This window comes from Pectinophora gossypiella, chromosome 19, assembly GCF_024362695.1.
Source record: "Pectinophora gossypiella chromosome 19, ilPecGoss1.1, whole genome shotgun sequence".
Taxonomy (NCBI): domain Eukaryota; kingdom Metazoa; phylum Arthropoda; class Insecta; order Lepidoptera; family Gelechiidae; genus Pectinophora; species Pectinophora gossypiella.
Genome location: NC_065422.1, coordinates 13,035,589 through 13,063,409, shown reverse-complemented (window position 1 = coordinate 13,063,409; position 27,821 = coordinate 13,035,589). Strand labels below are relative to the sequence as shown.

Below are 27,821 nucleotides of genomic sequence, written 5' to 3'. Positions count from 1 at the left end.
ACTATTTTTGTTTAAAAACAAACATTTTATTCACTCTTTTAGACTCTTTTCAAAATTTTATATCATCACAGCGTTCAACATAGTTATTATAAATATTTTTTATCTATTAAAAGTATTCAAATTCGGACACCCTGTACACGTCATTGTAGCTTATAAATACAATATATTATATAGTTATCTTGTACACATTAAATTGGTTAACTCACATTTCTTGTAAAAACTTATAAAAACTTCGTTTTTAGGTATTTTAAAGTTTAGTTATACAAATTTTGTACTTAAAAATATTCAAAAACATTAAAAAGTAATTTACATTAATAAAAATCGTCACCTTGTAAACTAGCTAATACTAAAACTATGGAATGTATATTTTAAAATAGTCACTCGAAATACCTATAATACTGATCACATAACAAAATTAATTTATTAAATTATATTTACAAAAGTCGACCTAATGGTAACTAACGTTTGCAAGCTTTGGACCAATAAATACTAGGCTAGCATAAACAGGAGAAGTTCACTCCAGTCTGTTCTTTTTCTCGTCTATGGTCACCCATTTGGGTGTGAAAATGTCATTGTTTTTCTCTAAAGACACGGCAGCGCCGGCACTATGCCTCCTTTGTACTGGTTTCCCCTCCATGTGGTAGTTCTTGGTGCATCCAACTTCAGGATCTATACTATCCTTCTTCTCCTCATCAAACTGCCTCATAATTTCCGCCAAAGATTTCCCTTTAGTCTCCGGCAGGAACCACCAGCAGTAAGCGGCTCCTAACAACGCACATCCTCCGAAAAGGTACAAAGTTCCATTACTGGTTAACAAGTTTTCTAATTGAGGATACGTTTTGATGTTGAAGAAGATGAGGACATAAGCACAGCAGGACGTGGCTCCAGACATGACTCCTCTGATATCCTGAGGGTACAGCTCCCCTGACATTATCCAGGGTAGCTGGAGGAACCCGACCATACTGAATGAGACGTGGAGGAGCACACAGGCTAGTTTTATTAAGGGCGGTCCATTCACACTGTCGCAGACAGCCGCTCCAAGCATGGCAATGCCGAGAAGTAGCCCGGACACCGCAGCCAAGCTTCTTCTCTTAAAACTATTGATGAGGCACGCCCCTACAGCTCCCATGAACACTCTGACCCCTCCAACAATTATCGAAGCCGTAAACTCGTTGACACTTGTCCCAACAGACTTGAAGAAGTCCACAGCATAATACAGAATCACGTATATCCCCGACATCTCTTGGAATATGAAGAAGACTATCAAAAGAATGAAGGGTTTTAGAACAGCTCTTCGCTTGAAAAGACCCAGTTTGTCCGTAAAGGACATGTTTTCGTTTCCTTTCCGGTCTTTGGTGAACTCCATAAGTTCTTGTTGAGCTGTACTGTTGTTCTGTCGGAGCCAGAACATGGAACTGTAGGCTTCTTTCATCTGACCTTTGGAGGCTAGCCAGAGGGGTGATTCAGGGACGAAGTACATCAGAAATGGGGTAAGCAGGGACACTCCGGCGCAAATCGCGGCGACCTTCCGCCAGTGTACGAAGGCTCCAAGAGAGTAGACGATGAAGATGCCGGTGGAAACTAATCCAGGGCCTAGAGCACTGAGTACCCCTCTCTTCTCTGGCGTTGTGATCTCTGCTACGTAGATGTATGACGCTGTTGACATACCTGGAATAAAAAGAAAAAAAAAAACATTATTATATTTGTCGTCGTCTGATAAAGAATACTAAATACTGGATAGGTAGGTACTAAGCAACGCATGGCACTATGCCGAATTGGTTGAAACTTCGGTATGCTGAATCACTTAATGGTCCGGAAATTGATTCTATGCTTCGGAAAACAGGTTAATGAATCCTGTTTCAGTAAGTACGTAGTCATAGGCGACGTCATCTCCTTAGCGTTATCCCGTTTTTCACAGGGTCCGCTTACCTAACCTGAAGATTTGACAGGTCCGGTTTTTTACAGAAGCGACTGCCTGTCTGACCTTCCAACCAGCGAAGGGAAACCAGCCCTATGCAGGTTAGGGCACATACCTCCGAAAATGCATTTCTCGGCAATGTGGGTTTCCTCACGATGTTTTCCTTCAGTCATGGACGACTTACGATTTAGTAATAAATCTCTTACCAGAATCAAAATCAAATCAAATCTAATATAATTTATTGCACAAAATTAAAATTATTACCAGAACTGTTGAGGTCAATCGAAAGAGTCATATAGATTGATAACTTACCGATAGTAAAACCGGTGATAAACCGGCCGACGCAAAGAAACACGTAGGTCTCCGAGAAGGCGATGACGAGCCAGCCAACCAGGTTGGGCAGAACTATAGACTGCAGCAGCAGCCGTCTCCCCACAGCGTCCACCATCATACCGCCCAAAAGAGCCCCGATCGGGTTCGATATCACGCCCAGGCTCGCTGGAAAGGAGGGAAGGATTTGTTTATAAAACAAAATAATTTAAATAATAAATAAATAAATAAATTTACAACATATGCGCATAGAGAGGATTGATGTTAGTAATGTAAGGTAGAATAAGATTTGCGTGTACTGTACAGTCATGAGCAATATCATGTACCCACTTTAGAACCCTGTCGCACTATCATATTTGACATTTAATGAGACTTACGGTTTAATTTGTCAAAAAAGATAATGTGACATGGTATCAAAGTGTATACATATTAGTACTCCAATTGGGTCGTGTACTAGGTTCAAGAAATTCTGATTACGAAATAAAGACAGATCTAGAACTAACGAAAAACATTTCCTTTTTTTCTATTGCACTTATTTATGAATTTTAATAAAGAAAAAAAGTAATCATAAGTCCGATATGTTGTCACGTTTTTCTATGACGTCACAGGTTGCTTAATCATATTAATTCCATAGTAATTTCGTGTTTTGACGTTTAGTAAAAAGTAACTGATTTGACTAGTTGGAACTTTTCTATTTCTTTGATGTGGCCTTTTTAAATGTGATTTTCCTCAACTAAACCTTGATATATTTCAATTGATTTAAATCTGGGTAAATTGAGATCACCGATTAGATACATGCACCTAATACATTTGGGTTTTATTTGTTTTGTATAACTAAATGCCACAACAAACATTCCATATAAGCTTCGTCCCATTTGGCTACGCTGAGCACACATATATTAGGCGGGGATCTAGTTCAAAACAATTATTTTGTTCCTATTTCAAGTGTTATCCCAACCTGTTTTGTGATCCTAATAAAAAAAATAAAACTAGAAACTGTGAATGGTGAATTTGACCCGTATTGATACTAGCGTGTCTATTGCGTGGTTTTGTTAAAAATAACACCCGAATGTGGTTTTTCGAACAGGCGTCTACGAAGTGTTCATATGGCGACGATAAAGGACTTAAAGTACACCAAATATCTACCCTCCATTGCGTAACAAACCCTTCCTAAAGATAAGCTAGCTACCGAATACAAACAGTGTTTACATTACTAAAATTAAACCCGTCGAACAATACATAGATACGTGACTATCCATGCTATGTGCCGCTTATAAAGTTATGACCCCTTATCATGCAGTGATGTGTGACATACAGCAGTGAGCACACAAACTTATCTTCTATTTACCCAGCCTTATATTTGTAGTCTCTTGTTTATTTTTCCACTGTCTTCTCTCTAGCAATAGTAATCATATTTTTTGCTATGCTCTACTTTTGCATTAACCCTTTCACGGACAGAGACCATGTATCATTAACGGTCCATAATAGGTAGTATGACACCTTGGAATCGGAACGTCCGTAGACGTTCTGTACTTGAAATTGTTAATACAGTTTTATCTTCCTGGTCTTCCCCTTCCACTCATTCGTAGCTTCCCTTCTATGATGTTTTTAATAAATTCGTCGTGTCTTATTAAGCGCAGAAGTGTCTTTTTAGACGAGCTTACATGGAACAGATTAGAGGCGAACGTCGTGTCTTATAAGGAAGTGAAGGAATTGGTGTTTGATAGACAAGAATGGAGAATGCTACACCGACAACAGCGGGGCTCCTAAATTGGTGATGACAGTTTTATCAAAGATTTCGCAATGATTCTTTCTTAACATACCCATAGATAAAAAATAATACTGCGTATGGAATGGTTAAAGGAAAGTGAGAAATGGGTACATGTAAGAGAACGTTTATGAAGCGGATAAAAGAGAAGGTGTAGGTCGTGTCGTATCTGGAGGTGAAGGAATTGGCGGGAAGAAGAAAGAAATGGCGATTACTCCACCATTGTTGAACAAGAGCGCGAAGAACGGTACCTCTCCGCCCATTTCGCACCGGACACTGTTTAGTCTTGAATGGAGTAATCCAAGCCAAGAGTAGCAAAGAGGAAGACTGCGCACTTAGGGTGAAACCAAACGAGCGTAATTTTAACGAGTTGTGAGTCGCGTATTTACGTTCAACTGAATTTCTGTTGAGCTGCCAGACGGACGTACTTAATTTACTCAGTTACTATCCCGTAACGAACTGTCGTGTCGCTGCCCCGCTGACCGCTCTTCGCAGCGCCCCGCCCTCACCCCGACAGAAATTCATTTTGCGTCGTCGTGGGGTACAAACTGCATTTTTGCATGAAACCGAATGCAGAAGAAATTACGCGACTCACAACTCATAAAATTACACTCGTTTGGTTTCACCCTTACTCGTAGGTGACACACGGTAAGAATTGGATTTCTGTGTAGAGTATCCGGGGTATGACATAACATAAGCTCACGGCTATGGGCGGATCTGGGGGGGGGGGTCATGGGGGCATGACCCGGACCGACTGCTTATCCTGCCATCCGAAACACGGATCATCTTATTTGTAACTGATATGACGTGTGTCAATCACCTCGATCTAAACAAGAATAAGCAATAAAACCTATTTAAAAGATGTGTTGCTGTTGCAGTTTCTTGTCATTTCTGCTCCTCAGCGAAACGACGTTGCGAAATGACGTAAATTCAAAAATGTTACATTGAGCTTCAACAAGTTTATCTGCTTTTGTACGAAAAAAACATTGACCATTGAGTGTTTACTCAGTATCTATTATTAAATTGACACGATTGCCAGATAAACAAGAGTAAGTCAGCGATCAAACAAATTCATTCAGAACAACATTTCGTTATGACGTACTTGTTAGGTCACTATGACGCAAGTAACGAATAGATACAATTTAAAAAAAATGTCTTACAGTAAACTTCTTATAACGCAAATATGCCATAATATGACGTAATGTATTTTATTAATCATTGTAAAATTGACCTTGTTAAACACAGACACAATATATTTTTAGTAAAATATTATTAATTCTATTACGCACGTGCTGTGAAACTGATTTTGACAATAGGCTAGTTTCCAACTAATCAAATCATTTAATTTTTACTAAACGTCAAACACGAAATTTGTATGAAAAAGCACACTGTCACTTCATAGCAAAACGTGATAAAACGTCGGACTTATTATTAAATACGTTTTTTTTTATTAAAATTCATAAATAAATTAAATATAAATAAAAATGTTCTTCGTTAGTTTTAGATCTGTCTTTATTTAGTAATCAGTATTTCATAATTTATCTATGACCTAGGAAACTGCCCAGTTGTTGCGAAGACATTAACCATACAAATTGTGACCATATTCAACATACGCAAATTACGAGAGTTATTCAACAAGGGTTTTAAAATGGCCACATCGAAGCAATTCATCTAAGAAAGCAACATTGCTATTTGACATTTGTTTGCATTGCGCGCTTACTTTTATATGCGCAAATGTCGAATAGCAATATTGCTTTCTTAGATGAATTGCTTCGATGTGGCCATTTTAACCCCCCCCCCCCCCCCCCCCAAGATCTGATTCTTTGTTCATAAATAACGCTGGGTACACCCATTGCCAAGTAAAACAAAGTAAAACTTGTGTATTGTTAAGCTTAATTAAGCTAAGTGAATACCAATAGCATAACATAAGGTCACGACTATATCCCAATTGGGGTAGTCAGTTCCTTCCCGCCCTTCCCTCACCTTACCAAGCTTTCTGTTAGGCCTACGTGATAGGTGGTGAGCGCTGTCGCTATCCATACGTATTAGTCGAGCCAACTGTGTTAGTGAAAACTGCACTTAAAATACATTTAATAATTCATTGGTGCAAGTCCTGTACCTGGCTTCGACCACATTGGCTATTCAAAAAAAAAAAATGAATACACTCACCAATCCATGAGCTCTGCTCATATGTAATTCCGGGGTTTTCTAGTGTGTACTGGGGCAGCAGGACTGCAGAGAATCCTTGACAGAACCCCACCGATATGTTGATCGACTGCGCGGCCAATGCCGCCAACACCTGCAAGTTATGACAGCCTGGTACATTATTCTGACTAATTATATTACTTACAGGGTAGACACGGAGGATGTGAACAGTATTATTTAAAAGAATCATAGTTAAAGTTCACTAATAGTGTTAGCGATTTTAACATCAAATTGTCACGGGATTTTATCCGGGCTCTAAACCTCTGACAGGTTGATGTCGACTTTATGAGTTTAGGTTTAAAGATTATTTATTCTCACTTAAGATAATAAAAAGAGAAAAAAAATATTAAATAATTACATCGTTCACATTAATCGTAGTAGACCAAAAATAATTTCACTCACTGTCACTTTCTTACTATTAATTTAAATATCAAACGGGTTTAAACTACCTTTCCAAAATGTGGCGTGCTAATTTTCTTTTAAAAGCGTTAAAGAAATTACATTTTTTTATGTGCGAAGGTAGGTTATTATGAGTTTGAATTCTTGTTTGTTGGTTTTCCATGAAATAAATAAATAAACAAATAGCTTTGAGAATAGCGACGAGGAAGACCGATAAACGGAAAGTCATTATTTTCTCTTTAAGATCAATAATCACTGTAATTATCTACTTGCATATACTTAGAATCGACAAAGGAGACACGTGTAGAATCGTTCATAAATCTACGTACATCTATTAGTACATAAATTCAAAAACATAATCTGTTGCTGGCAACACAAGTATAAACATTTACAATTAATAATATTTTTTACATGGCAATATTGTACCGAAATGAATGGCCGACGCCTCCCGCAAAAGTGTATTTTACCATCTTCTACAACTAAAGTCCACACTAAAAGCCGAACATAATTTACTAAAAAAAAATCTGCTAAGTATAATTATTCGATGTCTTACTCTCATAGAAAGAAAGAAAGAAGACTTTGATAAGAGAAATAATAATCGGAGACCTCATGGCGTTATCAAAATAATTGTCATAAAAAAATGTGCAGATCAAGACGATGTATTAGTGCTTACTTGTAAAGATAATTATTACTGAAAACTTCAAAGGCCTCCATGGTCCAGTGATTGAGCGTTGGTCTCACGATCCGGAGGTCCTGGGTTCGAATCCCAGCGGGGACATATCACAGAAATCACTTTATTATGCCTAGTTTGGTTCATCTGATCACCTGATTGTCCGACAGTAAGACGATCCGTGCTTCGGAAGACACGTTAACTTACTGATGTAAGTATGTAATCGTTACATGAGCCGTGTCAGGGGGCTTTAGCGGCTCAATAATAACCCTGACACCAGGGTTGATGAGGTTGGTAATCCACCTGATAACCCACACGATAAGAAGACTGAAAACTTGAAACCGACGATTGTTATGCTTCTACGTTTAAAAACAACCAGAAACATGTTTAGCTTAAGGAAACTGTCCACAGACACGTGTCAAGTAATTCATGGCAACACTATAGTATTAGTGAGAGCCATTAATGTAATTAATGTTACACTTGCCGTGTTATCTTACAAATTACACTTGTGTAATATAACTGTGTGATTGCAATTGGTAAGAGAAGATAATGGCAAGTCTAAGTGGGTTTGTTTTGTTTCACTGCGATTTGTGTTATGTACTATCTAAATAAAACAATTCAAGTCAAAATAATTCAAGTGAAATATTATCATTCACCAGACGATTTAATGTAGGGCATTAAAATGGCCACATCGAAGCAATTCATCTATGAAAGCAATAATGCAATTTGACATTTGCGCATATAAAAGTAAGTGCGCATTGCAAACAAATGTCAAATAGCAAAATTGCTTTCTTAGATGAATTGCTTCGATGTGGCTATTTTAACCGTAGCTTACAAGATCCCACTGCTGGGCAAAGACCTTTCTTTTTCCATTGTTTTTCTTTCGTCGATGGAGACAGCGTGACGGGTTGGACGTTTGCCGAAGTACACACATGTTAGCAATTGCGTAAATCCGACCGTATTTGTAAAAAAAAACAAATCGTGCGACGGTCGCGCCGTCCGACAGCTTTTTGGCGCGAAGGAGCATTAAGCGGTTTTCATTTAAAGGAAAAAGGTGCGATGATTCTGCCATTATTTTGTATTTTTGCATAATAATTATATACTTTTGAGCAGTGAGAAAATAATTTAAACACATAACAACGGGTTCTCCCGGGAGTCTCATATCCCTACTTTAAACGCAGTAAGAACCCGTTATTATGTGTTTTAATTATGATAATAACCGCGTAAACATAAAACTGTGAGAAAATAGGTAATTATCACGTTAAATCTGAACAGCGCCATCTATCATTTTTTTTTTTGTGAACGTGAATGGAAAGTCGCTCATTATGGCTCCGCCCAGACCAACAGGGGGGTTAAAATCGCCACATCGAAGCAATTCATCTAAGAAAGCAATATTGCTATTTGACATTTGTTTGCATTGCGCACTTACTTTTATATGCGCAAATGTCAAATTGCATTATTGCTTTCATAGATGAATTGCTTCGATGTGGCCATTTTAACCCCCCAGGGATTATAAACGTGAATGTACTTATGGTCATCATTATATTAAATATACCTTTTGACGTGCTTTACTGTACATTTGCAAGAAATAACTTACAATACTTGGCCATATAAATGGGAAGCGTTCCAGTAATCCGTAAATCTGATAACGGATTAGTGAAATACTCGTGCCAAATGACATACGTATAGACAATTGAACATGATTTGAGAGTCAAACACCGGAACGTAATGAAACGAGTGGTCACCTTATAATGGATGGTGCGAATGGTGAGATGATGGTATGATGGTGTGATGGTGACCACGTCACCACGACAGCGTGTTGACATTATTATAATAGAGCTAGTAGCGTGGTGTAGCACGTGGTGGATGACTCGGCAGAAGTGAAGTTACTAAGTGTGAAAAGGGCTGAGCGCCAGTTGTGTTCCGTATATACAAATTAGTCGCTCCCCATTTGTCCAGCCAAGTAGTTAAAGCCACTTGAGGCATAACACAACTTAGCATCACGCCTGTATCCCCATAAGGGTAGGCAGAGGTGTGTAGTATGTATTATACCCACTCCTTATCAGCTATGTTTAACCCTTTCACGGACAGCGATCATGTATCGTTAATGGTTCATAATAGGTAGTATGACACCTTGGAATCGGAACATCCGTAGACGTTCTGTACTTGAAAGTGTTAATAAGGGGCAAGCCTATTGCCAGTAACTGGCTATATACTTACATACATATAATTTGATCCCAACATGATTTCAAACTCCTAAAGTCGAATCCAGTGGTTTAGGCCCCAGAATGGTGCAACTTAGGCCAACATAAGTACAATAAGTGACGGAAAAAAAAATACGTTTTATATTTGATAGCCAATTACTATCATCAAATTCTATAGAATCAATACAATATAGAATAAAAAATACTACGTAGAAGGGACATTCTTTACCGATACGAGGTTGGAGCGAGCGAGCTTGGTTTAACTCACCCCCCTCCTTTTTAAAAAAAAAAATGAATGTGATTACCTACTGCCAGGTTATTAGGTAGCGTTTTTATGGCGGAATACTAACGTACTAAAAAAATTGCGTGCGAAAATGATGATAATTTCGCACGTTTAGTTGATAGTTTACATTGTAAAACGTTTCCTGTCTCTGCTTGTTATGACAACGCGTGTCAGTGTTGAGTTATATGACTCTTTGAACTGGTTCTCTGTACCCATTAGATAGTATCAGAAATGATGTATGAGCATTACCAACTGTCTTATCTGATGGTTCTAATCATGATACAAGAATACCAGTAGGGCTAACTTGCGCAATAATAAAATTTTATCACGGTCATTTTATCGATCCTGACGATATAATTATGTCGTTTTGTCGATTGCTAATATGTGTAATTGTGTACCCATGTCGTTCTGTCAAAATACGAACAAAATCACGTGTCACGCATGTTAGGAAAATAAAGATACTTATCGATTTCGACTAAATTTATTGAATCGATCGATAATTTTATCACATTGCGCATGTTAACCGTGCCAATGTCAATCATCCGTCCCTTTCCTTTTTGGCGGATAAGAAAATGACAGATATAACTTAAAGTAAAATTAGAAGGTGTCTGTAGGAATCGGGGCCATTATCGTCCACGCGTATCTGTGTGTGTGACGTCTGACACCATACGATTCAAGTCTAAACTATGTTCGAAAGGGGGTGAGCTAAACCTAGCTCAGACGCTGGTGGGGAGCGGAGAGTTGTAGTATTATTCCTTATTATATGCTCGTGCGACAAGAGAAAGATATTAATTTTCAATAATTTACTGAAATGTACTTAGTTTGTCTTTCCCAGCATGTTATAATATGATAGACAGATTGGTGACAAAGTACCAAAGTACCAAAGCCTACAGCACAGGATAAATAACAGTAGGTACGTATATACCTCGTTCATAGTCACGTGAAACATAACGTGATGTTAATTGACTTTTTCGACGTGCTTAGGATGATCATCATTATCATCATCGAGCCACGCTCTTGTCGGTGCAGCATTTTCCATGCTACTTTTTAGGGAAAAAATTGGGCAGTGGTTTCCCTCTTGCCTTCCGCCCCGCAGTACTCTGTCTGACGCAAGTGGGATGGCGCCCAGAGTAATCTATTACAAAGCCATACTAGGACTCCCGTCCTCCGCCTCTGAATACTACTGACAGTTACTGCTGCCCTCTGTCAGAATGATAAACGGTATTTAAAGATTGTTATACTACATTAACTCGGAAAGCGCCATCTTCCTTTTTTTATAAAAAAAACAACAGTATGATAAGAGAGATGTGGTGTAAAAGACGCTATAGTAACTAAGATTGAGAAGGGAATGTTAAGTTGGTTTGGACACGTTGAGCAGTTGAAGGATGATTGGATTATGAAAGCGGTATATAAAGCGAAGGTTCATGGTAAGGCTGGCAGAGGAAGACATAGAAGGACGTACATTGACCAAATTGGAGATTGCCTTAGAAAAGGTTCAGTACGATCTACTCTGAACCGGCGTGGGTAAATGAAAAAAAAAATGAAAATGAAAATATTTTTATTTCACTTTACAAAGTAAATTCTAAGTGATGATTCTAAATGAAACGTTTGATGAACATGGAGGAAGCAATACAAGTGTGTCAGGATCGAAGCAAATGGAATTCCATAGTCTCTGCTTACCCCGGTGGGAAATAAGCTTGAGTTTGTGTATGTAAAAAAATAAGGGCAGCAAATACGTTACTGTCATAGAAAATAAGCATGAAGGAAAAGTGTATGAAAATCTTGCCACCATTCGATCAATCATGTCTGTCTGCTGTTGTTTTATGACATGTGGCTCTGCCCACCCTATTAGGAACACAAGCGCGACTACGTATGTAAGAAAGAAAATGATACTTACAGTCAAATTAGCCCCGATAGAGTCTAGATATGTGTCTGTGAGTTTATGTGTTTGCATCCCAGTGGTGTGGTGGCGTATGTGATCTATCTCTTCAGACATTACACTGACTATTGAGAACATTGTCCCTCTTAATATAATGAACGTATGAGTCCTTACCTTGAGTTATGTTTACTGGAAGTGTCTAGAAAGTTGTTGCTAAAAAAACTACAGGCAATAAAAGGTGCTTATTTTAAATTTGAATGTCGTTCGTTTTGTTTTTCACTGGCAACGTAATTGAAAGTTTAGAAATGTTAATTATTATAAAAAAGTACCTCTTCTAATTTTATTAAAACGAAGGTTGATGGTAGGGCTAGCAGAGAAAGACCTAGAAGGACGTATATTGACCAAATCGTAGATGTCCTTAGAAAAGGTTTAGTACGATCTACTCTGAACCGGCGGCGTGCGTGTATGAAGCGATTGATGAATGTGGAGGAAGCAAGAGAAGTGTATCTGGATCGAAGCAAATGGAATTCTATAGTCTGCTTACCCCGGTAGGAAATAGGTGTGAGTTTATGTATGTATGTATGTCTAATTTTACTATTAGTCTCTGTCCTAGTCCCGGCAACAAGTAACAAGCGTAGCTTATATACGCCTAGGCCTTACTCTTCTAAATCTTCCATTTAAACCCGTATAGTTGAAGGTATTGCAGCTATATACTGCTATTTTCTCGATACATGATTTTCCTATTATTTATTATGTGACCCTAGCCATTTCCATGCGCTCTACATCACATGTTTACACGTTATCCGCAGTGAACGGAAGGTCGTGCGTTAGTTCCCCTTAGCTTATCAAACCTTTATGTCATTGTCTTTATATCAAATATCTATTACATTTCCACTCAATAATGAAATACGATTAAAACCGTGTTGCTTCTATAAAATGAAATATTTTAAAGAAACGAGTATGCCCTTTGTTTGATTAGATTTTTTTTTCGTGCTTTATTTATCTTTTTTTTATTTAGTGTTACCACGCATAAAATGATAATTCTACTTCAGTAATTAAAGAAGAGATTGAAAAATAAAATATAAATTAAAAAGTCACTGTACGCACACTACAGATTTCGCAAAAAGTACCAGGGTGTTATGAGTCGGAAGGATATAAACCGCTCGCTCGCTGGCACTGTACAGTATAGGGCCTTGACCGTGCGGACACTGCCTTCGCTCGCCGTTATCTTATCTCACGCACTTCCGACCACTTATGTGATCCTGGTACTTTTTGCAATGTAAAGTTTCACTTGTGTATTCTTAAGCTTAATTAAGCTAAGTGAGCATAACATAACTTAAGCTCACGACTATATCCCAATTAGGGTAGTCAGAGATACATCCATCGCAATTTGAGCTAAGTACCCACACCTCACCGAGCTTTCTGTTAGACCAACGTGATAGGCGGTGAGCGGTATCGCCGTCTTAATGGTCAAAATGAGCCAATGAGCCAAACTGTGTTAGTGAAAACTACCAATAGTTTTGTTAAAATATGGCCAAGATTGTGATCTTACTCGTATATTCTACGTCTACTCCTTTGGGAAGTAGGTTTGATTACAGTAAATGTGTATAATCTTTCGTTGCTAACGATTGTTTACATTTTGGATCTTTCTCCTTGTATCAAATGGGCCAACGAAATTCTTGGCTCATTTTCAAGTTCGCGGCTTCCCAGCTATGGCAAACAAACTTTATATTTAGCTACAGAGTACATAATTCATGGTATAAGTAATATACCATGAGTCATGGTAATATAGTCATAAGTCATGGTAAGGCCGGTCGCGTATCGCCGACCTGTATTTATGTAAACACGATGAAAATCTCATCGACATTGATCCCGTATCCTACTATACAATGGTATGAAGTACACCTATAAAGTTGATTGTTTATCGTTGCACAATACGGGATTTAACAAACAAGAACAAAAGGCATGCATTGCTATCGATTATGAAAGATTTTTCACGCCTTTTCATATTAATTACTATAGAATTTCAAGTACTTTTCCAGCAAATGTTTTAAATTGCTGTTTGTCTACACATTGTTATTTTTATATGTGACACCTGTTCCCCCACCCCTCCCCTCCTCAACAGATACTATATACGTGTTAGTGGTTTTATTAGTATCTGTAAACAAATACCCAATTAGTTTTAAATTCAAATTCGATGTAGTTTAGAAGGAAAATAACCTAAAAAGGTTTGTCGAAAAATCGAAATTGGGTGAAACAATGTAACAGGCGGTACCCAAAATCGTACTTAAAAACCCGAATTCCGGCTGAACCCCGCGTATTTCGAGAAAGTCGTAAAAGAATAAAAATATCAACTCAATAAGACGCTCTGAATGAGATATGTCTAAATAGAATGAATAATAATTATGTTCATTATTATAATTTGAATGTGTATGTCTAGTATGTGTGTTTGATATGTCTGTCTGTCTGTCTATGTGTATGTGATACACGGATGTTTCCTGTTAATGAGACACAATAAGGTATCTTCCAGCTAGCCAAATCAAATACTTTTTACTAAACGTTAAAACACGTAACTACTATGGAATTAGTATGACAAAGCGACCTGTGACGTCATAGAAATGCGTAATAAAATGTCGCACTTATTATTAAATTTTTCTTTATTAAAATTCATAAATACGTTAAATAGAAAAGATAACATTTTGTCACCTTTAGATTTGTCTTTATTTAGTAATCAGAATTTCGTAATTTATCTTTGGCCTAGGAAACTACCCAATTATCAGCGATTTAAATCATAATGAAATGAAAGTAATTGAATCATTATAATTTCTTTAAAACAACAAGATTTAAGTAGATAATTCCGGAATCAAAATGTCGCCAGCCACGATATACTTCCGTTACTCTCGAATTCTCGGGTGACATGTAGGTAAACAGGAATCACCTTGTGGCAACTTTCGTGGTATAGTTGTCTAGAAACTTATCACTTTGTATTGTTTCCTGCAATTTTTTTCCTTAAGTGTGTCATGAAGTGACTTCTGACCTCGATACTTTGAACTTGTACAAGGTTTACTGTAACCGATGCGGTTCATTGTCAAATTTTGGATTTCTTTTTCAAATACGGAGTACGTTCAAGTCGTTAAGTAAAGTTATTAAGTACATAAGTAATGTTATTGTTTTTATTTTTAGGTTTTGAAATAGAAAAAAAAAATATTTATTTTTCAAAATTGGCTTACAAAGTTAGCGCTTTTTGAACGTCAAACATAATTAAATTACATATTATGTAACTAGCTGTAAAACTACTACCACATCGGAATCTGTAACGCTGAGGGAAAGACGTGGCCAGAAAACCTCCCAGCACAGGGCCCTAGTCCTACGGTTTCATGTTTTCCTTTCTTTTGATAGATGATAGATTTATTTATTGTATAAAAATTACATAATAAATACATAATAAATACATAATTTAATTATTAATTCTTTAATTATTTTAGGTAAAGTTTATATTTTTTCTGCCACTAAATATTTTTGTTAAATAGATGAATGATTATCACGTGTTCAGCGGTGAAGGAAAACATCATGAGGAAACCCACATTCCCGAGAAATGCATTTTCGGAGGTATGTGACCTAACCTGTATTGGGCTGGTTTTCACTTCGCGGGTTGGAAGGTCAGATAGGCAGTTGCTTCTGTAAAAACCGGACCTGTCAATTCTTCAGTTTAGGTAAGCGGACCCTGTGAAAGGGATAATGTAAGGGTTTTTGTACAAGTAAATATTACGTAAACTTAATTTATTTCTAAACAAATATCCATAGAAACCCACCTTATTATCTACAATTAAATACTGTATGAAAAATGTTATTACATTACACGTGTTGTTAACAATACATGTACGTAACCCTATTGTTTACCTACATCTCGTAATATCATACCACATACCACAATATGTTGCCTATCAGCTGTTCAGAAACCTTCACTCAATGGTATGTATGTAACGGCCTCCGTCTAGTGGTTGAGCGTTGGGCTCACGATCCGTAGGTCCCAGGTTCTAATCCCGGTGGGGACATACCACAAAAATCACTTTGTGAGCCCTGGTTTGGTTAGGACATTGCAGGCTGACCCGACTGTTCGGAAGTAAGATGATCCGTACTCTTTCAAATATTTTTCCTCTCAAACCACGCCCTGAGCCGAGGTTCGCGCCCAACTGGGCACCCTCAGGCCTGTTGTCTTAAACGTTGCACCGGGTGAGAGCCTTCAGCGCTCCCCATTTGTCCGGCCAAGTAGTTAATGCCATCTGCGGCAAATCTACAATAAGTCACGTCAAAAAAAACCCAATAAATGTCTACAATGCATACTAGTGATATGTATCAATTCATACATATGTCATATATAGTAATTATAATATGTTTGTTTACATTAACGTGGGCAAGAATTTCTATAGAACTTTGTAATAGATAGATAATTATTATATCAGCTGTGTAGGTAGGTTATTAAAGTAGTGGTATTTATTTACGAAGAAGCAATACAAAGGTTTTAAGTTACATTAAATTATTATCTAACGTACATGGGTCATTCTTCTTTTTTATCGACAATAAGAAGTCATTTTCTCGTTATATCGGATTTAACATCTTTCATTATAACGGCAATAAATATTTAAAAAAACATCATATAGAGATGTGTCTGTAGAGGAGTATTTAGTGTTTCTCTTTATCTTGGTAATATACTGTTCCTTGCAGGCGCATTGCAAAATATATTGTGACAGAGTGGCCCTTTTCATCGGAGACAGCATTTCGATTTACCACTCTGTCACAGAATTTTGTGAAAAACAATCAAACTACGTTAATCACTAATCGAGGAACCGATTAGTATTTCACTAGTATTTTAAGTATAATAAGATAACTATATTTTTGGGCAATGGAAAGATTAAATAAAATTCTAAAACAGCAGAGACATAGCAGAGCGAAGGACAGATCATTGTCGATAAAAAAGAAGAACGACCCACATATACATAATATCACGCCTATTTCCTGTTGCGGTAGGCAGAGACTACTTAGTAAAGATAAAAATAAAAAGATAAAGATAATTTATTTGCTTAAACATTAGTAATGTAAATACAGATGACAGTGTTCACATTATAGGTTCTTCATGTTTGCCTTGGGGCGCACAAAATTTTAAGTACCTAGTATATTATGAACCATATATGAGGCAAAAAATTTGAAACTCATACGTGCATGTCCCATATGTGGGGCACATTTTTTTTGCCATAGTGTGTAGTGTTAAGTAACCATATCCACCACTCCGCAGTGGAGCAGCGTGGTGGAGTATGCTTCATACTCCTCCCTCCGGTTGATTGAGGGGAGGCCTGTGCCCAGCAGTGGGCTGTTTAATGAATTCGAACTACTTTTTTTTCTACATCACACACATACATAAACCCGCGACAACAAATAAGTATTTTAAGATAATTAATAGTAGGTAACCTAATGTTAACCGTTGTGTAACCGCCATTACGGTCGACATTGAGTGGCGCGTGCGCACAGTTCAAGTTCAAAGATTGTAACTGCCTTTATATATTTTAACAGCGGTACCTTAAAATATGCTATATATTTGAAGTCCTTTTTTTATTGTATTAATCCAATCCCTAGTAATAAACTACTGCGGTACTGCGGTGCGGAAGGCAATACCACTGCCCTATTTTTTCCTAAAAAGTAGCATGGAGAATGCTACACCGACAAGAGCGAGGCTCTTAAATTAGTGGTGATGAGTAATTAACTATTGTATCTGGAAATCACGACTTTATAGGAATAAAATGCTGGCAAATACTGAAGGTAGCTTCTGAAATCGTCCCGTTATAGTGAAAACGTCGCAAACGCCTTTTTGAAAAAACACAAAGCGCCGGGTAAAAATTTGTAATCTCAATTTTTACCCGAATTTAAAATAAGATTATATCAGAATGTAATTTTTGAAAAAGGTGCTTATGAGGTTTTTACTGTAAAGTGACGTTTAATTCACACACTTTAACCCGGCCGGGAATCGAACCTCAGATGTAATGATCAAGTCAAGATGTCGAGTCATTGCACAGATGTCATTGCTAGTCAGTCGTGATCTGTAATTTGTGTAAGTGCACACCAAGTCAAGTTCAAAGTCGAGGACGCCTCATTACAATGCTCCGCCGTTTGACCGGAAGTTGCGTCACAAACGGTGATTGTCTCCCAAATTGTCGCCATTAGCTTTAAGTGACCTGTTAATACTTCTCTGGTGGAGAGTGGAATCATGATGAGTTCTTTTATAATACTACTTCTTCTATCGTGTGGGTTGTAAGGTGAATTAGCAACCCTGGTGTCAGGGTTGCGATTGTCTCCCAAATTGTCACCATTAGCTTTAAGTGACCTGTTAATACTTCTCTGGTGGAGAGTGGAATCATGATGAGTTCTTTTATAATACCAATTCTTCTATCGTGTGGGTTGTGAGGTGAATTAGCAACCTCATCAACCCTGGTGTCAGGGTTGTTATTAAGCGTTTTGAAGCTAATTTGAGTCATTGGAAAATGATTGGCAAAACATTTATTGGGATCGCGACATACCATTCTTCTTCTCCTACGTGTGGGTTACTATCGTTATCTCTCTCTCTCTCTCTTTATTTAAGAGCTGCGCTCTTGTCGATGGAGTAATCGCCATTCCTCTCTTCTTCCCGCCAAATCCTTCAGCTCCTGATACGACACGACCTGCACCTTTTCTTTTATTTGTTTCATAAATGTTCTCCTAGGTCTACCCCTTCCGCTCTTCCCTTCAATTTTTCATTCTATGATGTTTGTTATAAATGAATCGTGTCGTATTATCGTTATATCATATCCAACTTAGTAGCTCGTCTTCCGTTTTATATAACAACAATACATAATTATATTATCACATAAAGATAATTATCTAAAGCAATTGTTTAATTCGTTGTACAAGGGAAAACCCGTTATGAATAGTATGCAACACAATTAACCTGAAGCGTGGTTTACTTAAATATATATTTTATTAAACTTAAAAAAATATACTTTGTGTTTTACCTTGTGAATGAACATCTTCTGCTTATGTACTGAACTGGGCTATATAAACAAATAATACAGTGTAGAAAAGACACTTTCCATATTCCCGAGAAATATGTTTCAGAGGTGTGTGACCTGACCTAACCTAACCGATTTAGCCTTCGCGGGTTGGGAGGTCAGACAGGCAGTCGCTTCTGTAAAAAACCGGACCTGTCAAATCTTTAGGTTAGGTAACCGGACCCCGTGAGAAACGGGATGACGCTAGATGATGATGATGATGATGACTTCAATGCTGTTGTTGTGTGGCTGGAAATTAACTGTATTTAGGATGAAGATATACAAAGTTGTAGCTTATTCTTTCGATCAATTAATAAAAACTTTTTATATTGGAGGAATTTAGGCAAAACACGTTTTAAGTCGGATTTAAAAAGCAATCAACGAGTGTTGGTTAACAATTTTTTTCTTCTTCAACTCCCGAGTTTTGTTGCCCGTATATTATAATTTAAAGAACAATTTGTAGCAGTAGCAAGTTGGTTATATAAAAACACATTTTTCCAAAAACATGTTTAAGTAGATAGGTATGATAATTAGTGAAAAGCTGATGCCTAAACTAGACTAAATGAATATGTCTGTCCATCAGGCCATGGGGATTCCACTTCTCGGATTATTTTGGTAATTAAGAGAAAAAAAGACGGATCAAAATGTTAGAAATAGAACAGAGATCTGATATTCTGTCATAATCTCGTCAAACCTGAGCCCAAATTGCAGCTAAATGCTTCTTCAGTTTTTCCGAATTAAAGTGAAAAATTATATTATTGTTATAAAAGGAAGCGCAATAAATAACAATGTATGCTACTTCTCAATTTAATTATATTACATCACATATAATTCATTGTTCGTGAGCGATTGTAGATTGTTATGCAAAAGGTTTGAGCACGTGATTACAATTATTGTAACTGCTCGCGTACAACAATATTGTCGTTCAAAGATTTTTGTGATAAAGCATTGGTTAGTTAAAAGAAAATTAATCACTCTTAATGGTTAAAAAGTCCGAAGCAATTCATTTATAAAAGCAAAACTGCTATTTCATATTATTTGTTTGCGTTGCGCGTAAGTACTTTTATATGCGCAAATGTGAAATTGCAATATTGCTTTTCGGTACAGCATTCTCCATGCTACTTTTTTAGAGACAAATAGGGCAGTGGTTTCCCCTCTTGCCTTCCGCCCCGCACTACTCTGTCTGACGCAAGTGGGATGGCGCCCAGAGTAGTCAAATACAAAGCCATGCTAGGACTCCTGTCCTCCGCCTCTGAATAGTACTAGTTACTGCTGCCCTCTGTCAGGTTCCAGGTTAAGATCTATTTTACGTGATAATATTACTTATATATTTATTATGATAACTAGAAATGAGTAAGGTTAGATTTCTGTTATCTACTTTGTTTGCGTCTTTGAGTGTTTGTATACTTGGGCCACTCTACACAATTATCTATTTCTCTGTACAGTCCCTGATAACACTCTTACTCAACTCGGTTTATTGCAGAGTGAATGGTCTTAAAGCCTTTGTTTTTACTTTTTCTGCTTGCATCTGAATCGTCTATTTTGTTAAGTTAAGTATTTGCGCTGGCGTACTTATAATTAGTACCTATTAGGTACCTCGTCAAATGACTAATTTAAGAGCCTCGATCTTATCGGGGTCGCATTCTCCATGCTACTTTTTTAGGGAAAAACAGGGCAGTGGTTTCCCTCTTGCCTTTCGCCCCCTAAATCCCGCCTTCGCCGCTGCGCCTTAGGTGCCTAACTGCCTACCTACGTAATAATCTGTAGAGAATGCTACATCGACAAGTTAAAGAGTTAAATCACGGGTGAATAGGCATTTTCTGGGTAGGCTCATTCGTCGATCTCTTCTTCTCCTCGTGGATGAACGAAGTCAAGAGCAAACCCATTTTAATAAAAAAAAGAGGAAACTCAGGATGAGTACATGTTATCTTTATTTCGGAAATATTCTATATTATTTTTTTTGACGTGATTTACCTACACGTGTAAATAAGATTACAACCTTTAAACATTGTAAGGAAAAAACGTTTTTTCAAATCCATTAAACTCATCACTACGCGGAAAAATGACGGACATCCCTCGAAATTTCTAACATAGGTACTGTCAATAACCTGTTTTATCGTATTCTTCCTTTAAGCATTATGTAGGTAAGTTCAAAATGTAGATATATTCTGCCAAATTTGTCTCCGCGGCATGACATACCCTATTTACGTGAAGTGATAAATAACACGATCAATAGACGCAGCAACGTCGCGTCAAGTCACATAGGCAATTACAAATCAGATCACATCAGAGGCTTTTTGGCAGTTCAATAATAAGTCTGACACCACTGGGGTATGCACGGTCACGCTATCGCGGCGCGTGCTGCGCGAGCCATAAGTGCGCCGTTTACACAGCATTCGGTGTATCTAAATTCGAACCCCACGGTACGTTGTACTGAAATTCGTACCAACCAACCCGGCTAGTTTACTAAGATTGGTCATCGACTCTTCGAAAAAAATAAAGGATGTCCACAACATACCATGTAGAGGTCTCCATAACGGCAGACCTTCCAAAACCCCTTGATGCTAGCCAGCATGGTGCGCTGCCGCGATGCGCCCGCGCTGCCGCCGCCTGCGCAGCCGCGCCACGCACTCCACGCGCCGAGCGCGCCTCTGGGGAGGAAAAAAGAAAAGAAAATTGATTACTGAAAAACTTTTATAAGTCGCGGGCAACAGTTTTATCGAAACTTTTAGCTCTACCCTATAAATAATTATGTACATAGCGCTGTGATGATATGACATCTCATTTTGCTATTTTTTTTTCACTGACAGGCGCGTTATTAAAAAAGTAAAGTTTTCAAATGATGTCGAGAGGCAAGGGAGCATATCTTCCCTACGGCGCGGTGCACCTAGCTCGTTGGTTGGTCTAACAGAAATCTCGGTGAGGTGTGGGTACTTAGTTCATCTTGCAATGGATGTACCACTGACTACCACAATTAGGATATAATCGTGAGCTTGCGTCGCCTAAATTATTGCGCAAAATATAAAAATACAGCTGTTGACATTTGAAATGGTCACTTCGCGTGTCGGGGCAATGGCCTACATGTCGGAAGTTATATTTATATATATAACCAGACGATGTTTACTTACGTAGACCGGAATCTTGCCAACGTCTGAACACTGATAAAATATCTATTTATACTCAACATTATCTCATATCGTAATATATATTTTTCTTTTTTCCATTATGCAAGGTGCTTGAAATGTAATCCGTTTTGTTTGGTCCAGCTGAGGATGTACTATACAGTGTTAGTGACATCGTAACGGAAACATTGAGGGATGATTCAGGCCATGATTCTGAGTTGATATCAAGTGGTAACACTCCAATTTTCATGAATTTCCCGACAGAAAAATCCTTATCTACTTGTATGGCTAATTGTATGTACTTGTACAAGGTGTAAGTAACATCGTAACAAATACTGAGGCAGATGATTCAGACCATGATTTTGAGTTAATATCAAGTAGAATTTTCCGTAACGAATACGTTACACCCTGTATGTACGTCTATATATCCGTATTCGTTACGGAAAATTCTACTTGATATTTTCTCAAAATCATGGTCTAAAGTGTGTTAGTTTTAAAGTGTTTTGTATGAAGTGGCTGGAGTGTGACATTGGTGCTAATTCCTGTAAATACCATCTAATTTTATTTTAAGTTATATCTGTCATTTTCTTATCCGCCGAAAAGGAAAAGGACGGGTAATCGACAAGCATAAAATTTATGGAACACACATCAATTTTAAGGACAAATCTAAAACAACCGTCTAAAAATTTTACATCAGTCAATAACCCGACACAGGTAAGTAGACAGCACGTCAAACGGATTGCATACCAGCGACATACCTTTTTGATTCGCCCGGGTTATTCATTCATTTACTCATTCTTCCTAAAATTAAGAGCTGTGAATCATCCGTCCTTTTCCTTTTCGACGGATATGAAAATGATGGATATAACTTAAAATAAAATTAAGCGGTGTCTGCAGGAATCGGGGCCATTACGACACTACATAATATAGCCACTTCATACAAAACACTTTAAAACTAAAGTCAAAATTAAATAAAATGATTTTATTTAAATATATTTCTATTTTCACCAAATGTTGTTCTAAAACATTAGTTATCAATTTAGAGAATAGAATTGTACAAAACGGCCGGTCGAATGAATGAATATTTAAATTACTTATATATAATATTTTAATATACTCGTATAGGCTTGTTATTTCATAAAAATGTGAATCAAGCGTTCAGTACATGTTGTATCTTATCAAGGCAATAGTACAAAGGACGTCATTGTTTAATAGTATAGTACAGAGCCTCTTTGTCTACACTTATTAGTTATCACTCTGTTACTGGCGGATTTTACATCAAAAAATTCCAGAAATTATGTTATCTGTGCGGCTATAAATCGTCCCCAGCGTTATTCCGTTTTTCACAGGGTCCGCTTACCTAACCTGAAAAGTTAGGTCCGGTTTTTTTCCGAGATGACTACTTGTCTAACCTTCCAACTCGCGAAAGGGTACCCAGCCCGATACGGGTTAGGTCATATACCACCAAATTGCATTTCTCGGGATTTCCTCACGATGTTTTCCTTCACATATCATTGGTTTAGGCTCGTGTTGGGATTCGAACCTGGAACGTCATAATGAGAGTCAAGCGTACTTCCAACTGGGCTACTACAGCTCTTAAATCAAGAGACCACAAAAAATATGTGTAATGTAATAATTATGTTAAATAAACAAAGTAAACAATTCAAAAATAATGCTTCTTCTATAAATAAATATGTATTTCTAGTCAGAATCATTTATTCAACGTAATTATCATGGATAAACTTGTTGAAGGTCAATGTAATATTTTTGAATTTACGTCATTTCGCAAGGTGTTATGGCTGAGGAGAAGAAATGACAAGAAACAGCAACACATGTCTTAAATCAATGAGCGTATACATTACAAGTTATTAAATAACTAGAGGAACAAATTCAATACCAGACATTTTTATCATTTAGGTTATCATTAATCTTATAAGCTTTTTTACATAAAGTAAGCTTTACGTGAGCTTTAAATTTATTTTCTGACAATAGTTTATAATGTTTTATTTTTTATTTGACTTATACATGTGCTAAACAAACGGTCACGCTTATATTATATTGGGGTAGGCAGGGAGCACGTAATTACACTTACTACGATCTTGCCTGACACACCCCTTTCGCCTCTTCCACTCGAGCACTCTCATCAAAATCTTCATACTCTCTGGTTTAGAGTACAGGGGGGTTAAAAAGGCCACATCGAAGCAATTCATCTAAGAAAGCAATATTGCTATTTGACATTTGTTTTGCTTTGCGCACTTACTTTTACATGCGCTTCGATGTGGCCATTTTAACCTCCCTGAAAGTTTATATTAAGTTTATATATTATACCTCTTTGTGATGTAATTATCATCAATAATACTAAATTACAACAGTTCAATGAACGGCATTTTCGTCTTTCCGCATCCGGTCTTTAGTTGTATTTTTTTTTTTTTGGAAATATTTTTTATTTCATCTGTTATTATTTGACAAAGCTTGTTGCGGAAAGTCTTTTTGTATTGTCATTTATATATTTTTGTATATATATTATTAATTGTTTGTATAGTATCATAAGCATAGCTAATGGATTAATAATAAATATATTTGAATTTCAAGTTATGTCTCGTTCAGTTAAAAGTAACTGATTTGACTACGTAGTTGGAAACTGGGGGGTTAAAAAGGCCACAACAAAGCAATTCATCTAAGAAATCAATATTGCTATTTGACATTTGTTTGCATTGCGCACTTAGTTTTATATGCGCAAATGTCAAATTGCAATATTGCTTTTTTAGATGAATTGCTTCGATGTGACCCCCTTTTTTAACCCGCTAGTCTATTGTTCAGTATATAGGGCATTTGACTGGATCAAAGATACATTGTAAAATGCTCATCTAGAAAAAGAAGCCAGTCTGAGTTGATCAAAAATCAATCTCATTTTACTTTTCCATTTATCGAATTTTATTTTTGTATTAAGTAACATTGAGTACGATTTTTTCGACACCGCGTTCGACAGGACATTATTACTATGCAAACTCCAAGAAAAACTATGATTGACGTTTCGTAAAAAGTATTTCATTTGATTACGTTGTCAAGTAGCCTATTAGACTTAAACATCGACAAGAATAATATTTTGTACGTCCATTTCATGTAAATATAATAATAATTTATACAATTTTAAAGTCTAAATAATTTTATAGTCACAAATAAAAAACAATAGTTCAAAACCTGCAAAAAGAAACGAATAATGTGTAATTCGTAAACAACAATCAACAATATGGGATCATTTGCCAACGACGTCATCACATTTTTTTTTTACATTTTTGCGTATTGCCCTATACGCCCATAAAAGTAAATTACCATCTATTTTAAGGAACCTTAAATTGGTCATTCGTATACCTTTGTACTTTATTGTCTTGTTACGTTCTCAAACCATTATTTTAACAACTGTTACACGTGTCCTAAAAATAATTCAAAATTTTAGAATAGGTAACTTTAATCAAAATAATAACGTTTAATATTTAATATTTGCATTAGATTCGAAATATAATTTATATATATGTATATATATACAAATATACATTGACAAGAAAATTGGGAAATGCATCTTAAATTTTCATGGCCTACTTACGTTCCACTTTGTTTCTTTCGATTATTTTTTATATATTTTTGAGTAGGTAGTGTATTTTTAATAACTTATCCAAAGGAGAACTTCAATACATACAATGCAATCTGTTTCAAGTTTAGTAGCTCTCCATATTATTCGAATATTATTTTCAAATATTTTCCTCTCAGATAAAGCCCTGAGCCGAGGTTCGCGCCCAACTGGTCACCCTCAGGCTTGTTGTCTTAAATTTTGTACCAATTTGGCCACGTTTCGTTAAAAGTATCTCATTTGACTAGGTTTCACTCATGAGTCAAGATCAAGTAATATGTATAAAAATATAATGTTTTTAAGTTTATAAGTTTAGTGCGAGTATGTATTTGATTTTTTTATAACGTGACTTTAGGTTTGCCCCAGATGTCATTAACTAATTGCAAAGAAGGTACCTAGAGGACCTACTTGCGTATGTGCGTAATGAACTTTCTTCGTCATTAAGCACAATCAGTAAATCGTCGCGACCTGGTTATAGCAAATATGCGTGAATAACGCTAATGATGTACACTAGTGATGATATTGTAACCGAATATTGAATAAACTATACGCGTTCGTTATTGTAGACGCTGACCTATCCAATCCAATCCTCCCGTTTTTGAGCTAAGCCGTATCCCTATTAATTCTATTTTTTTTTTCTTATTTTATATCTTGTTTTTGTTGTTCACTTGATTGTGCATGCTGTGACTACTCGAAATTGAGCTAGCTCTTAATCTTTTTTTTTTTGTTTGTAACTTTGCACGTGCAGAGTGTAGCTCAAATAACTAAAATAAAAAAGAAATCCCTATGTTTTTAATTCTGAGAATTAATTTGCAACTCTTAAGTAACGGTAATTTTGCGATAGATAAAAAAGGTGAATAAAAAAATCCTACTATGAATAACCAATAAAAAGTGTAAAAAAAAGGAAGCAGGTATATAATAAAAAGTACAATCTTATTTCAAATAAAAAAGATCCAATGAAAATCCCTACACTGAGCGTTTCGAATCATCTCGCAATAATGAATTGCGCTCGGCATACGCAAGCGAAACGAAACTATCGCGTTTATCGCTCGACACGACTCATTTAGACCACTCTTTTACACTAACCATCCGTAGCCTCTAACTTATTAAAACAATATCACGATTATAGTTGCATTTAACGGAAATATATTACTTTTCATCTCCAGGCAACTAGAAGTTGGCTGGGATGCCTATTGCTGTTAATATCCCATCAGCTCGTACGAAGTGTTTCGTTTTCTTGTTTATAATACGAACGGCTAAGGTCTGGAATTCTCTGCCCGCGAATTCGTTTCCCGATAAAATAATCTAGGCATCGTCAACGCAAGAGCGAATAGACACTTTCTAGATGAGCATGTGCCATCCTCGGACCCATTGTTACTTACTATCAGGTGAGATTGTAGTCAAATGCTTGCCTATCTCCCATAAAAAATAATAATAATTTAGTCACTATTTATTAATAGCACGATTCTATAGCCTAAATTAAAATAGAACGTACCGTTTTCTAAATAAATAATACATTTTCACTTTTAATTAAATTCTAACAATGCACAAAAGTTTTAGGACTTCATAGAATTTTGTTAAGTTGATACGCGTTATGAATTAAATTATTATGGTATAAAGTACCTGTATTTTATATCGAATCGAATTTTATTATTTTTATATGAAAAAATGATTGAATATACACTGTTTCTTAGATTATAAATGATTGATTACACTTACTCGGAAATCAAATCTCCGTGGCCCCCCAACTTGGCAACTTATTCACTCTATGTCCACTAATTTTCGCTCCAAAACAATAGAAAAGGAAAGTTTTGAAATCACACGAAATGGCGAAAATCCCGATTTTCTTCAACACGACGCGCGGGCGGGAAAACTCGCGGCGTACGAAGCTCGCAGTTTAAATTTGGAACACCGCACGTGCTAGCACCACACGTTTTGTTTTGAAACGAGCTTGACTTTTATATTTTTCTTATTGTTTTTTTTTTTTATTGTGGCTATTGGCAATTGGCTGTCACATCACAGAGGTAGCGAGAGACTGTTTCGGAAAGCGTCCGCGTTCAAGCCGTGCGAGTATGCTCTTGACCTTGCCTCCGTCGTACTGAAGCGGCTTTTGGTTCACACACCGTGTTTTATAACGCATTATTGTTGTCATAACTTTTACTGTACGCCCACTGATAGTGTGCCGGTACAGTGTGACGCACACGCAATAACAAGATAGTGGTTTCAGCCGGTGAAGGTACGACTTGAGTGGCGTGCTGTACGCGATGTGCGCGGGCGTATGTTTGGTTTGGTTTCAGAACGTCGCTTGGCTTTGTGCATTGTACAGCTTTTGCGGAAAT

General features: G+C 36.8%; 2 protein-coding genes across 4 annotated transcripts in view; one reads left to right on the top strand and one right to left on the bottom strand.

Annotated features, from left to right (window-relative positions):
• LOC126375406 (neurobeachin) overlaps nt 1–27,821 on the top strand; it is a gene marked incomplete at its 3' end in the record, with an annotated part of 592,334 nt that overhangs the window by 513,802 nt on the left and 50,711 nt on the right. The gene's annotated exons all lie outside the window — the stretch shown is intronic.
• On the bottom strand, nt 11–27,585 carry LOC126375674 (facilitated trehalose transporter Tret1-2 homolog). 3 transcript variants are annotated; one of them, XM_050022747.1, is made up of 5 exons: nt 27,202–27,585; nt 21,251–21,383; nt 6,186–6,315; nt 2,231–2,416; nt 11–1,668 (listed from the first exon to the last, which is right to left on the bottom strand). In XM_050022747.1, the coding sequence occupies exons 2-5, from the start codon at nt 21,305–21,307 to the stop codon at nt 515–517; spliced, it is 1,527 nt and encodes a 508-aa protein (XP_049878704.1). In that variant the 5' UTR covers nt 21,308–21,383; nt 27,202–27,585; the 3' UTR covers nt 11–514. The 3 variants fall into 3 exon arrangements, with proteins under 3 accessions (XP_049878704.1, XP_049878705.1, XP_049878703.1); XM_050022748.1 differs by lacking the exons at nt 21,251–21,383; nt 27,202–27,585 and adding an exon at nt 18,697–18,812; XM_050022746.1 differs by lacking the exons at nt 21,251–21,383; nt 27,202–27,585 and adding an exon at nt 11,675–11,809.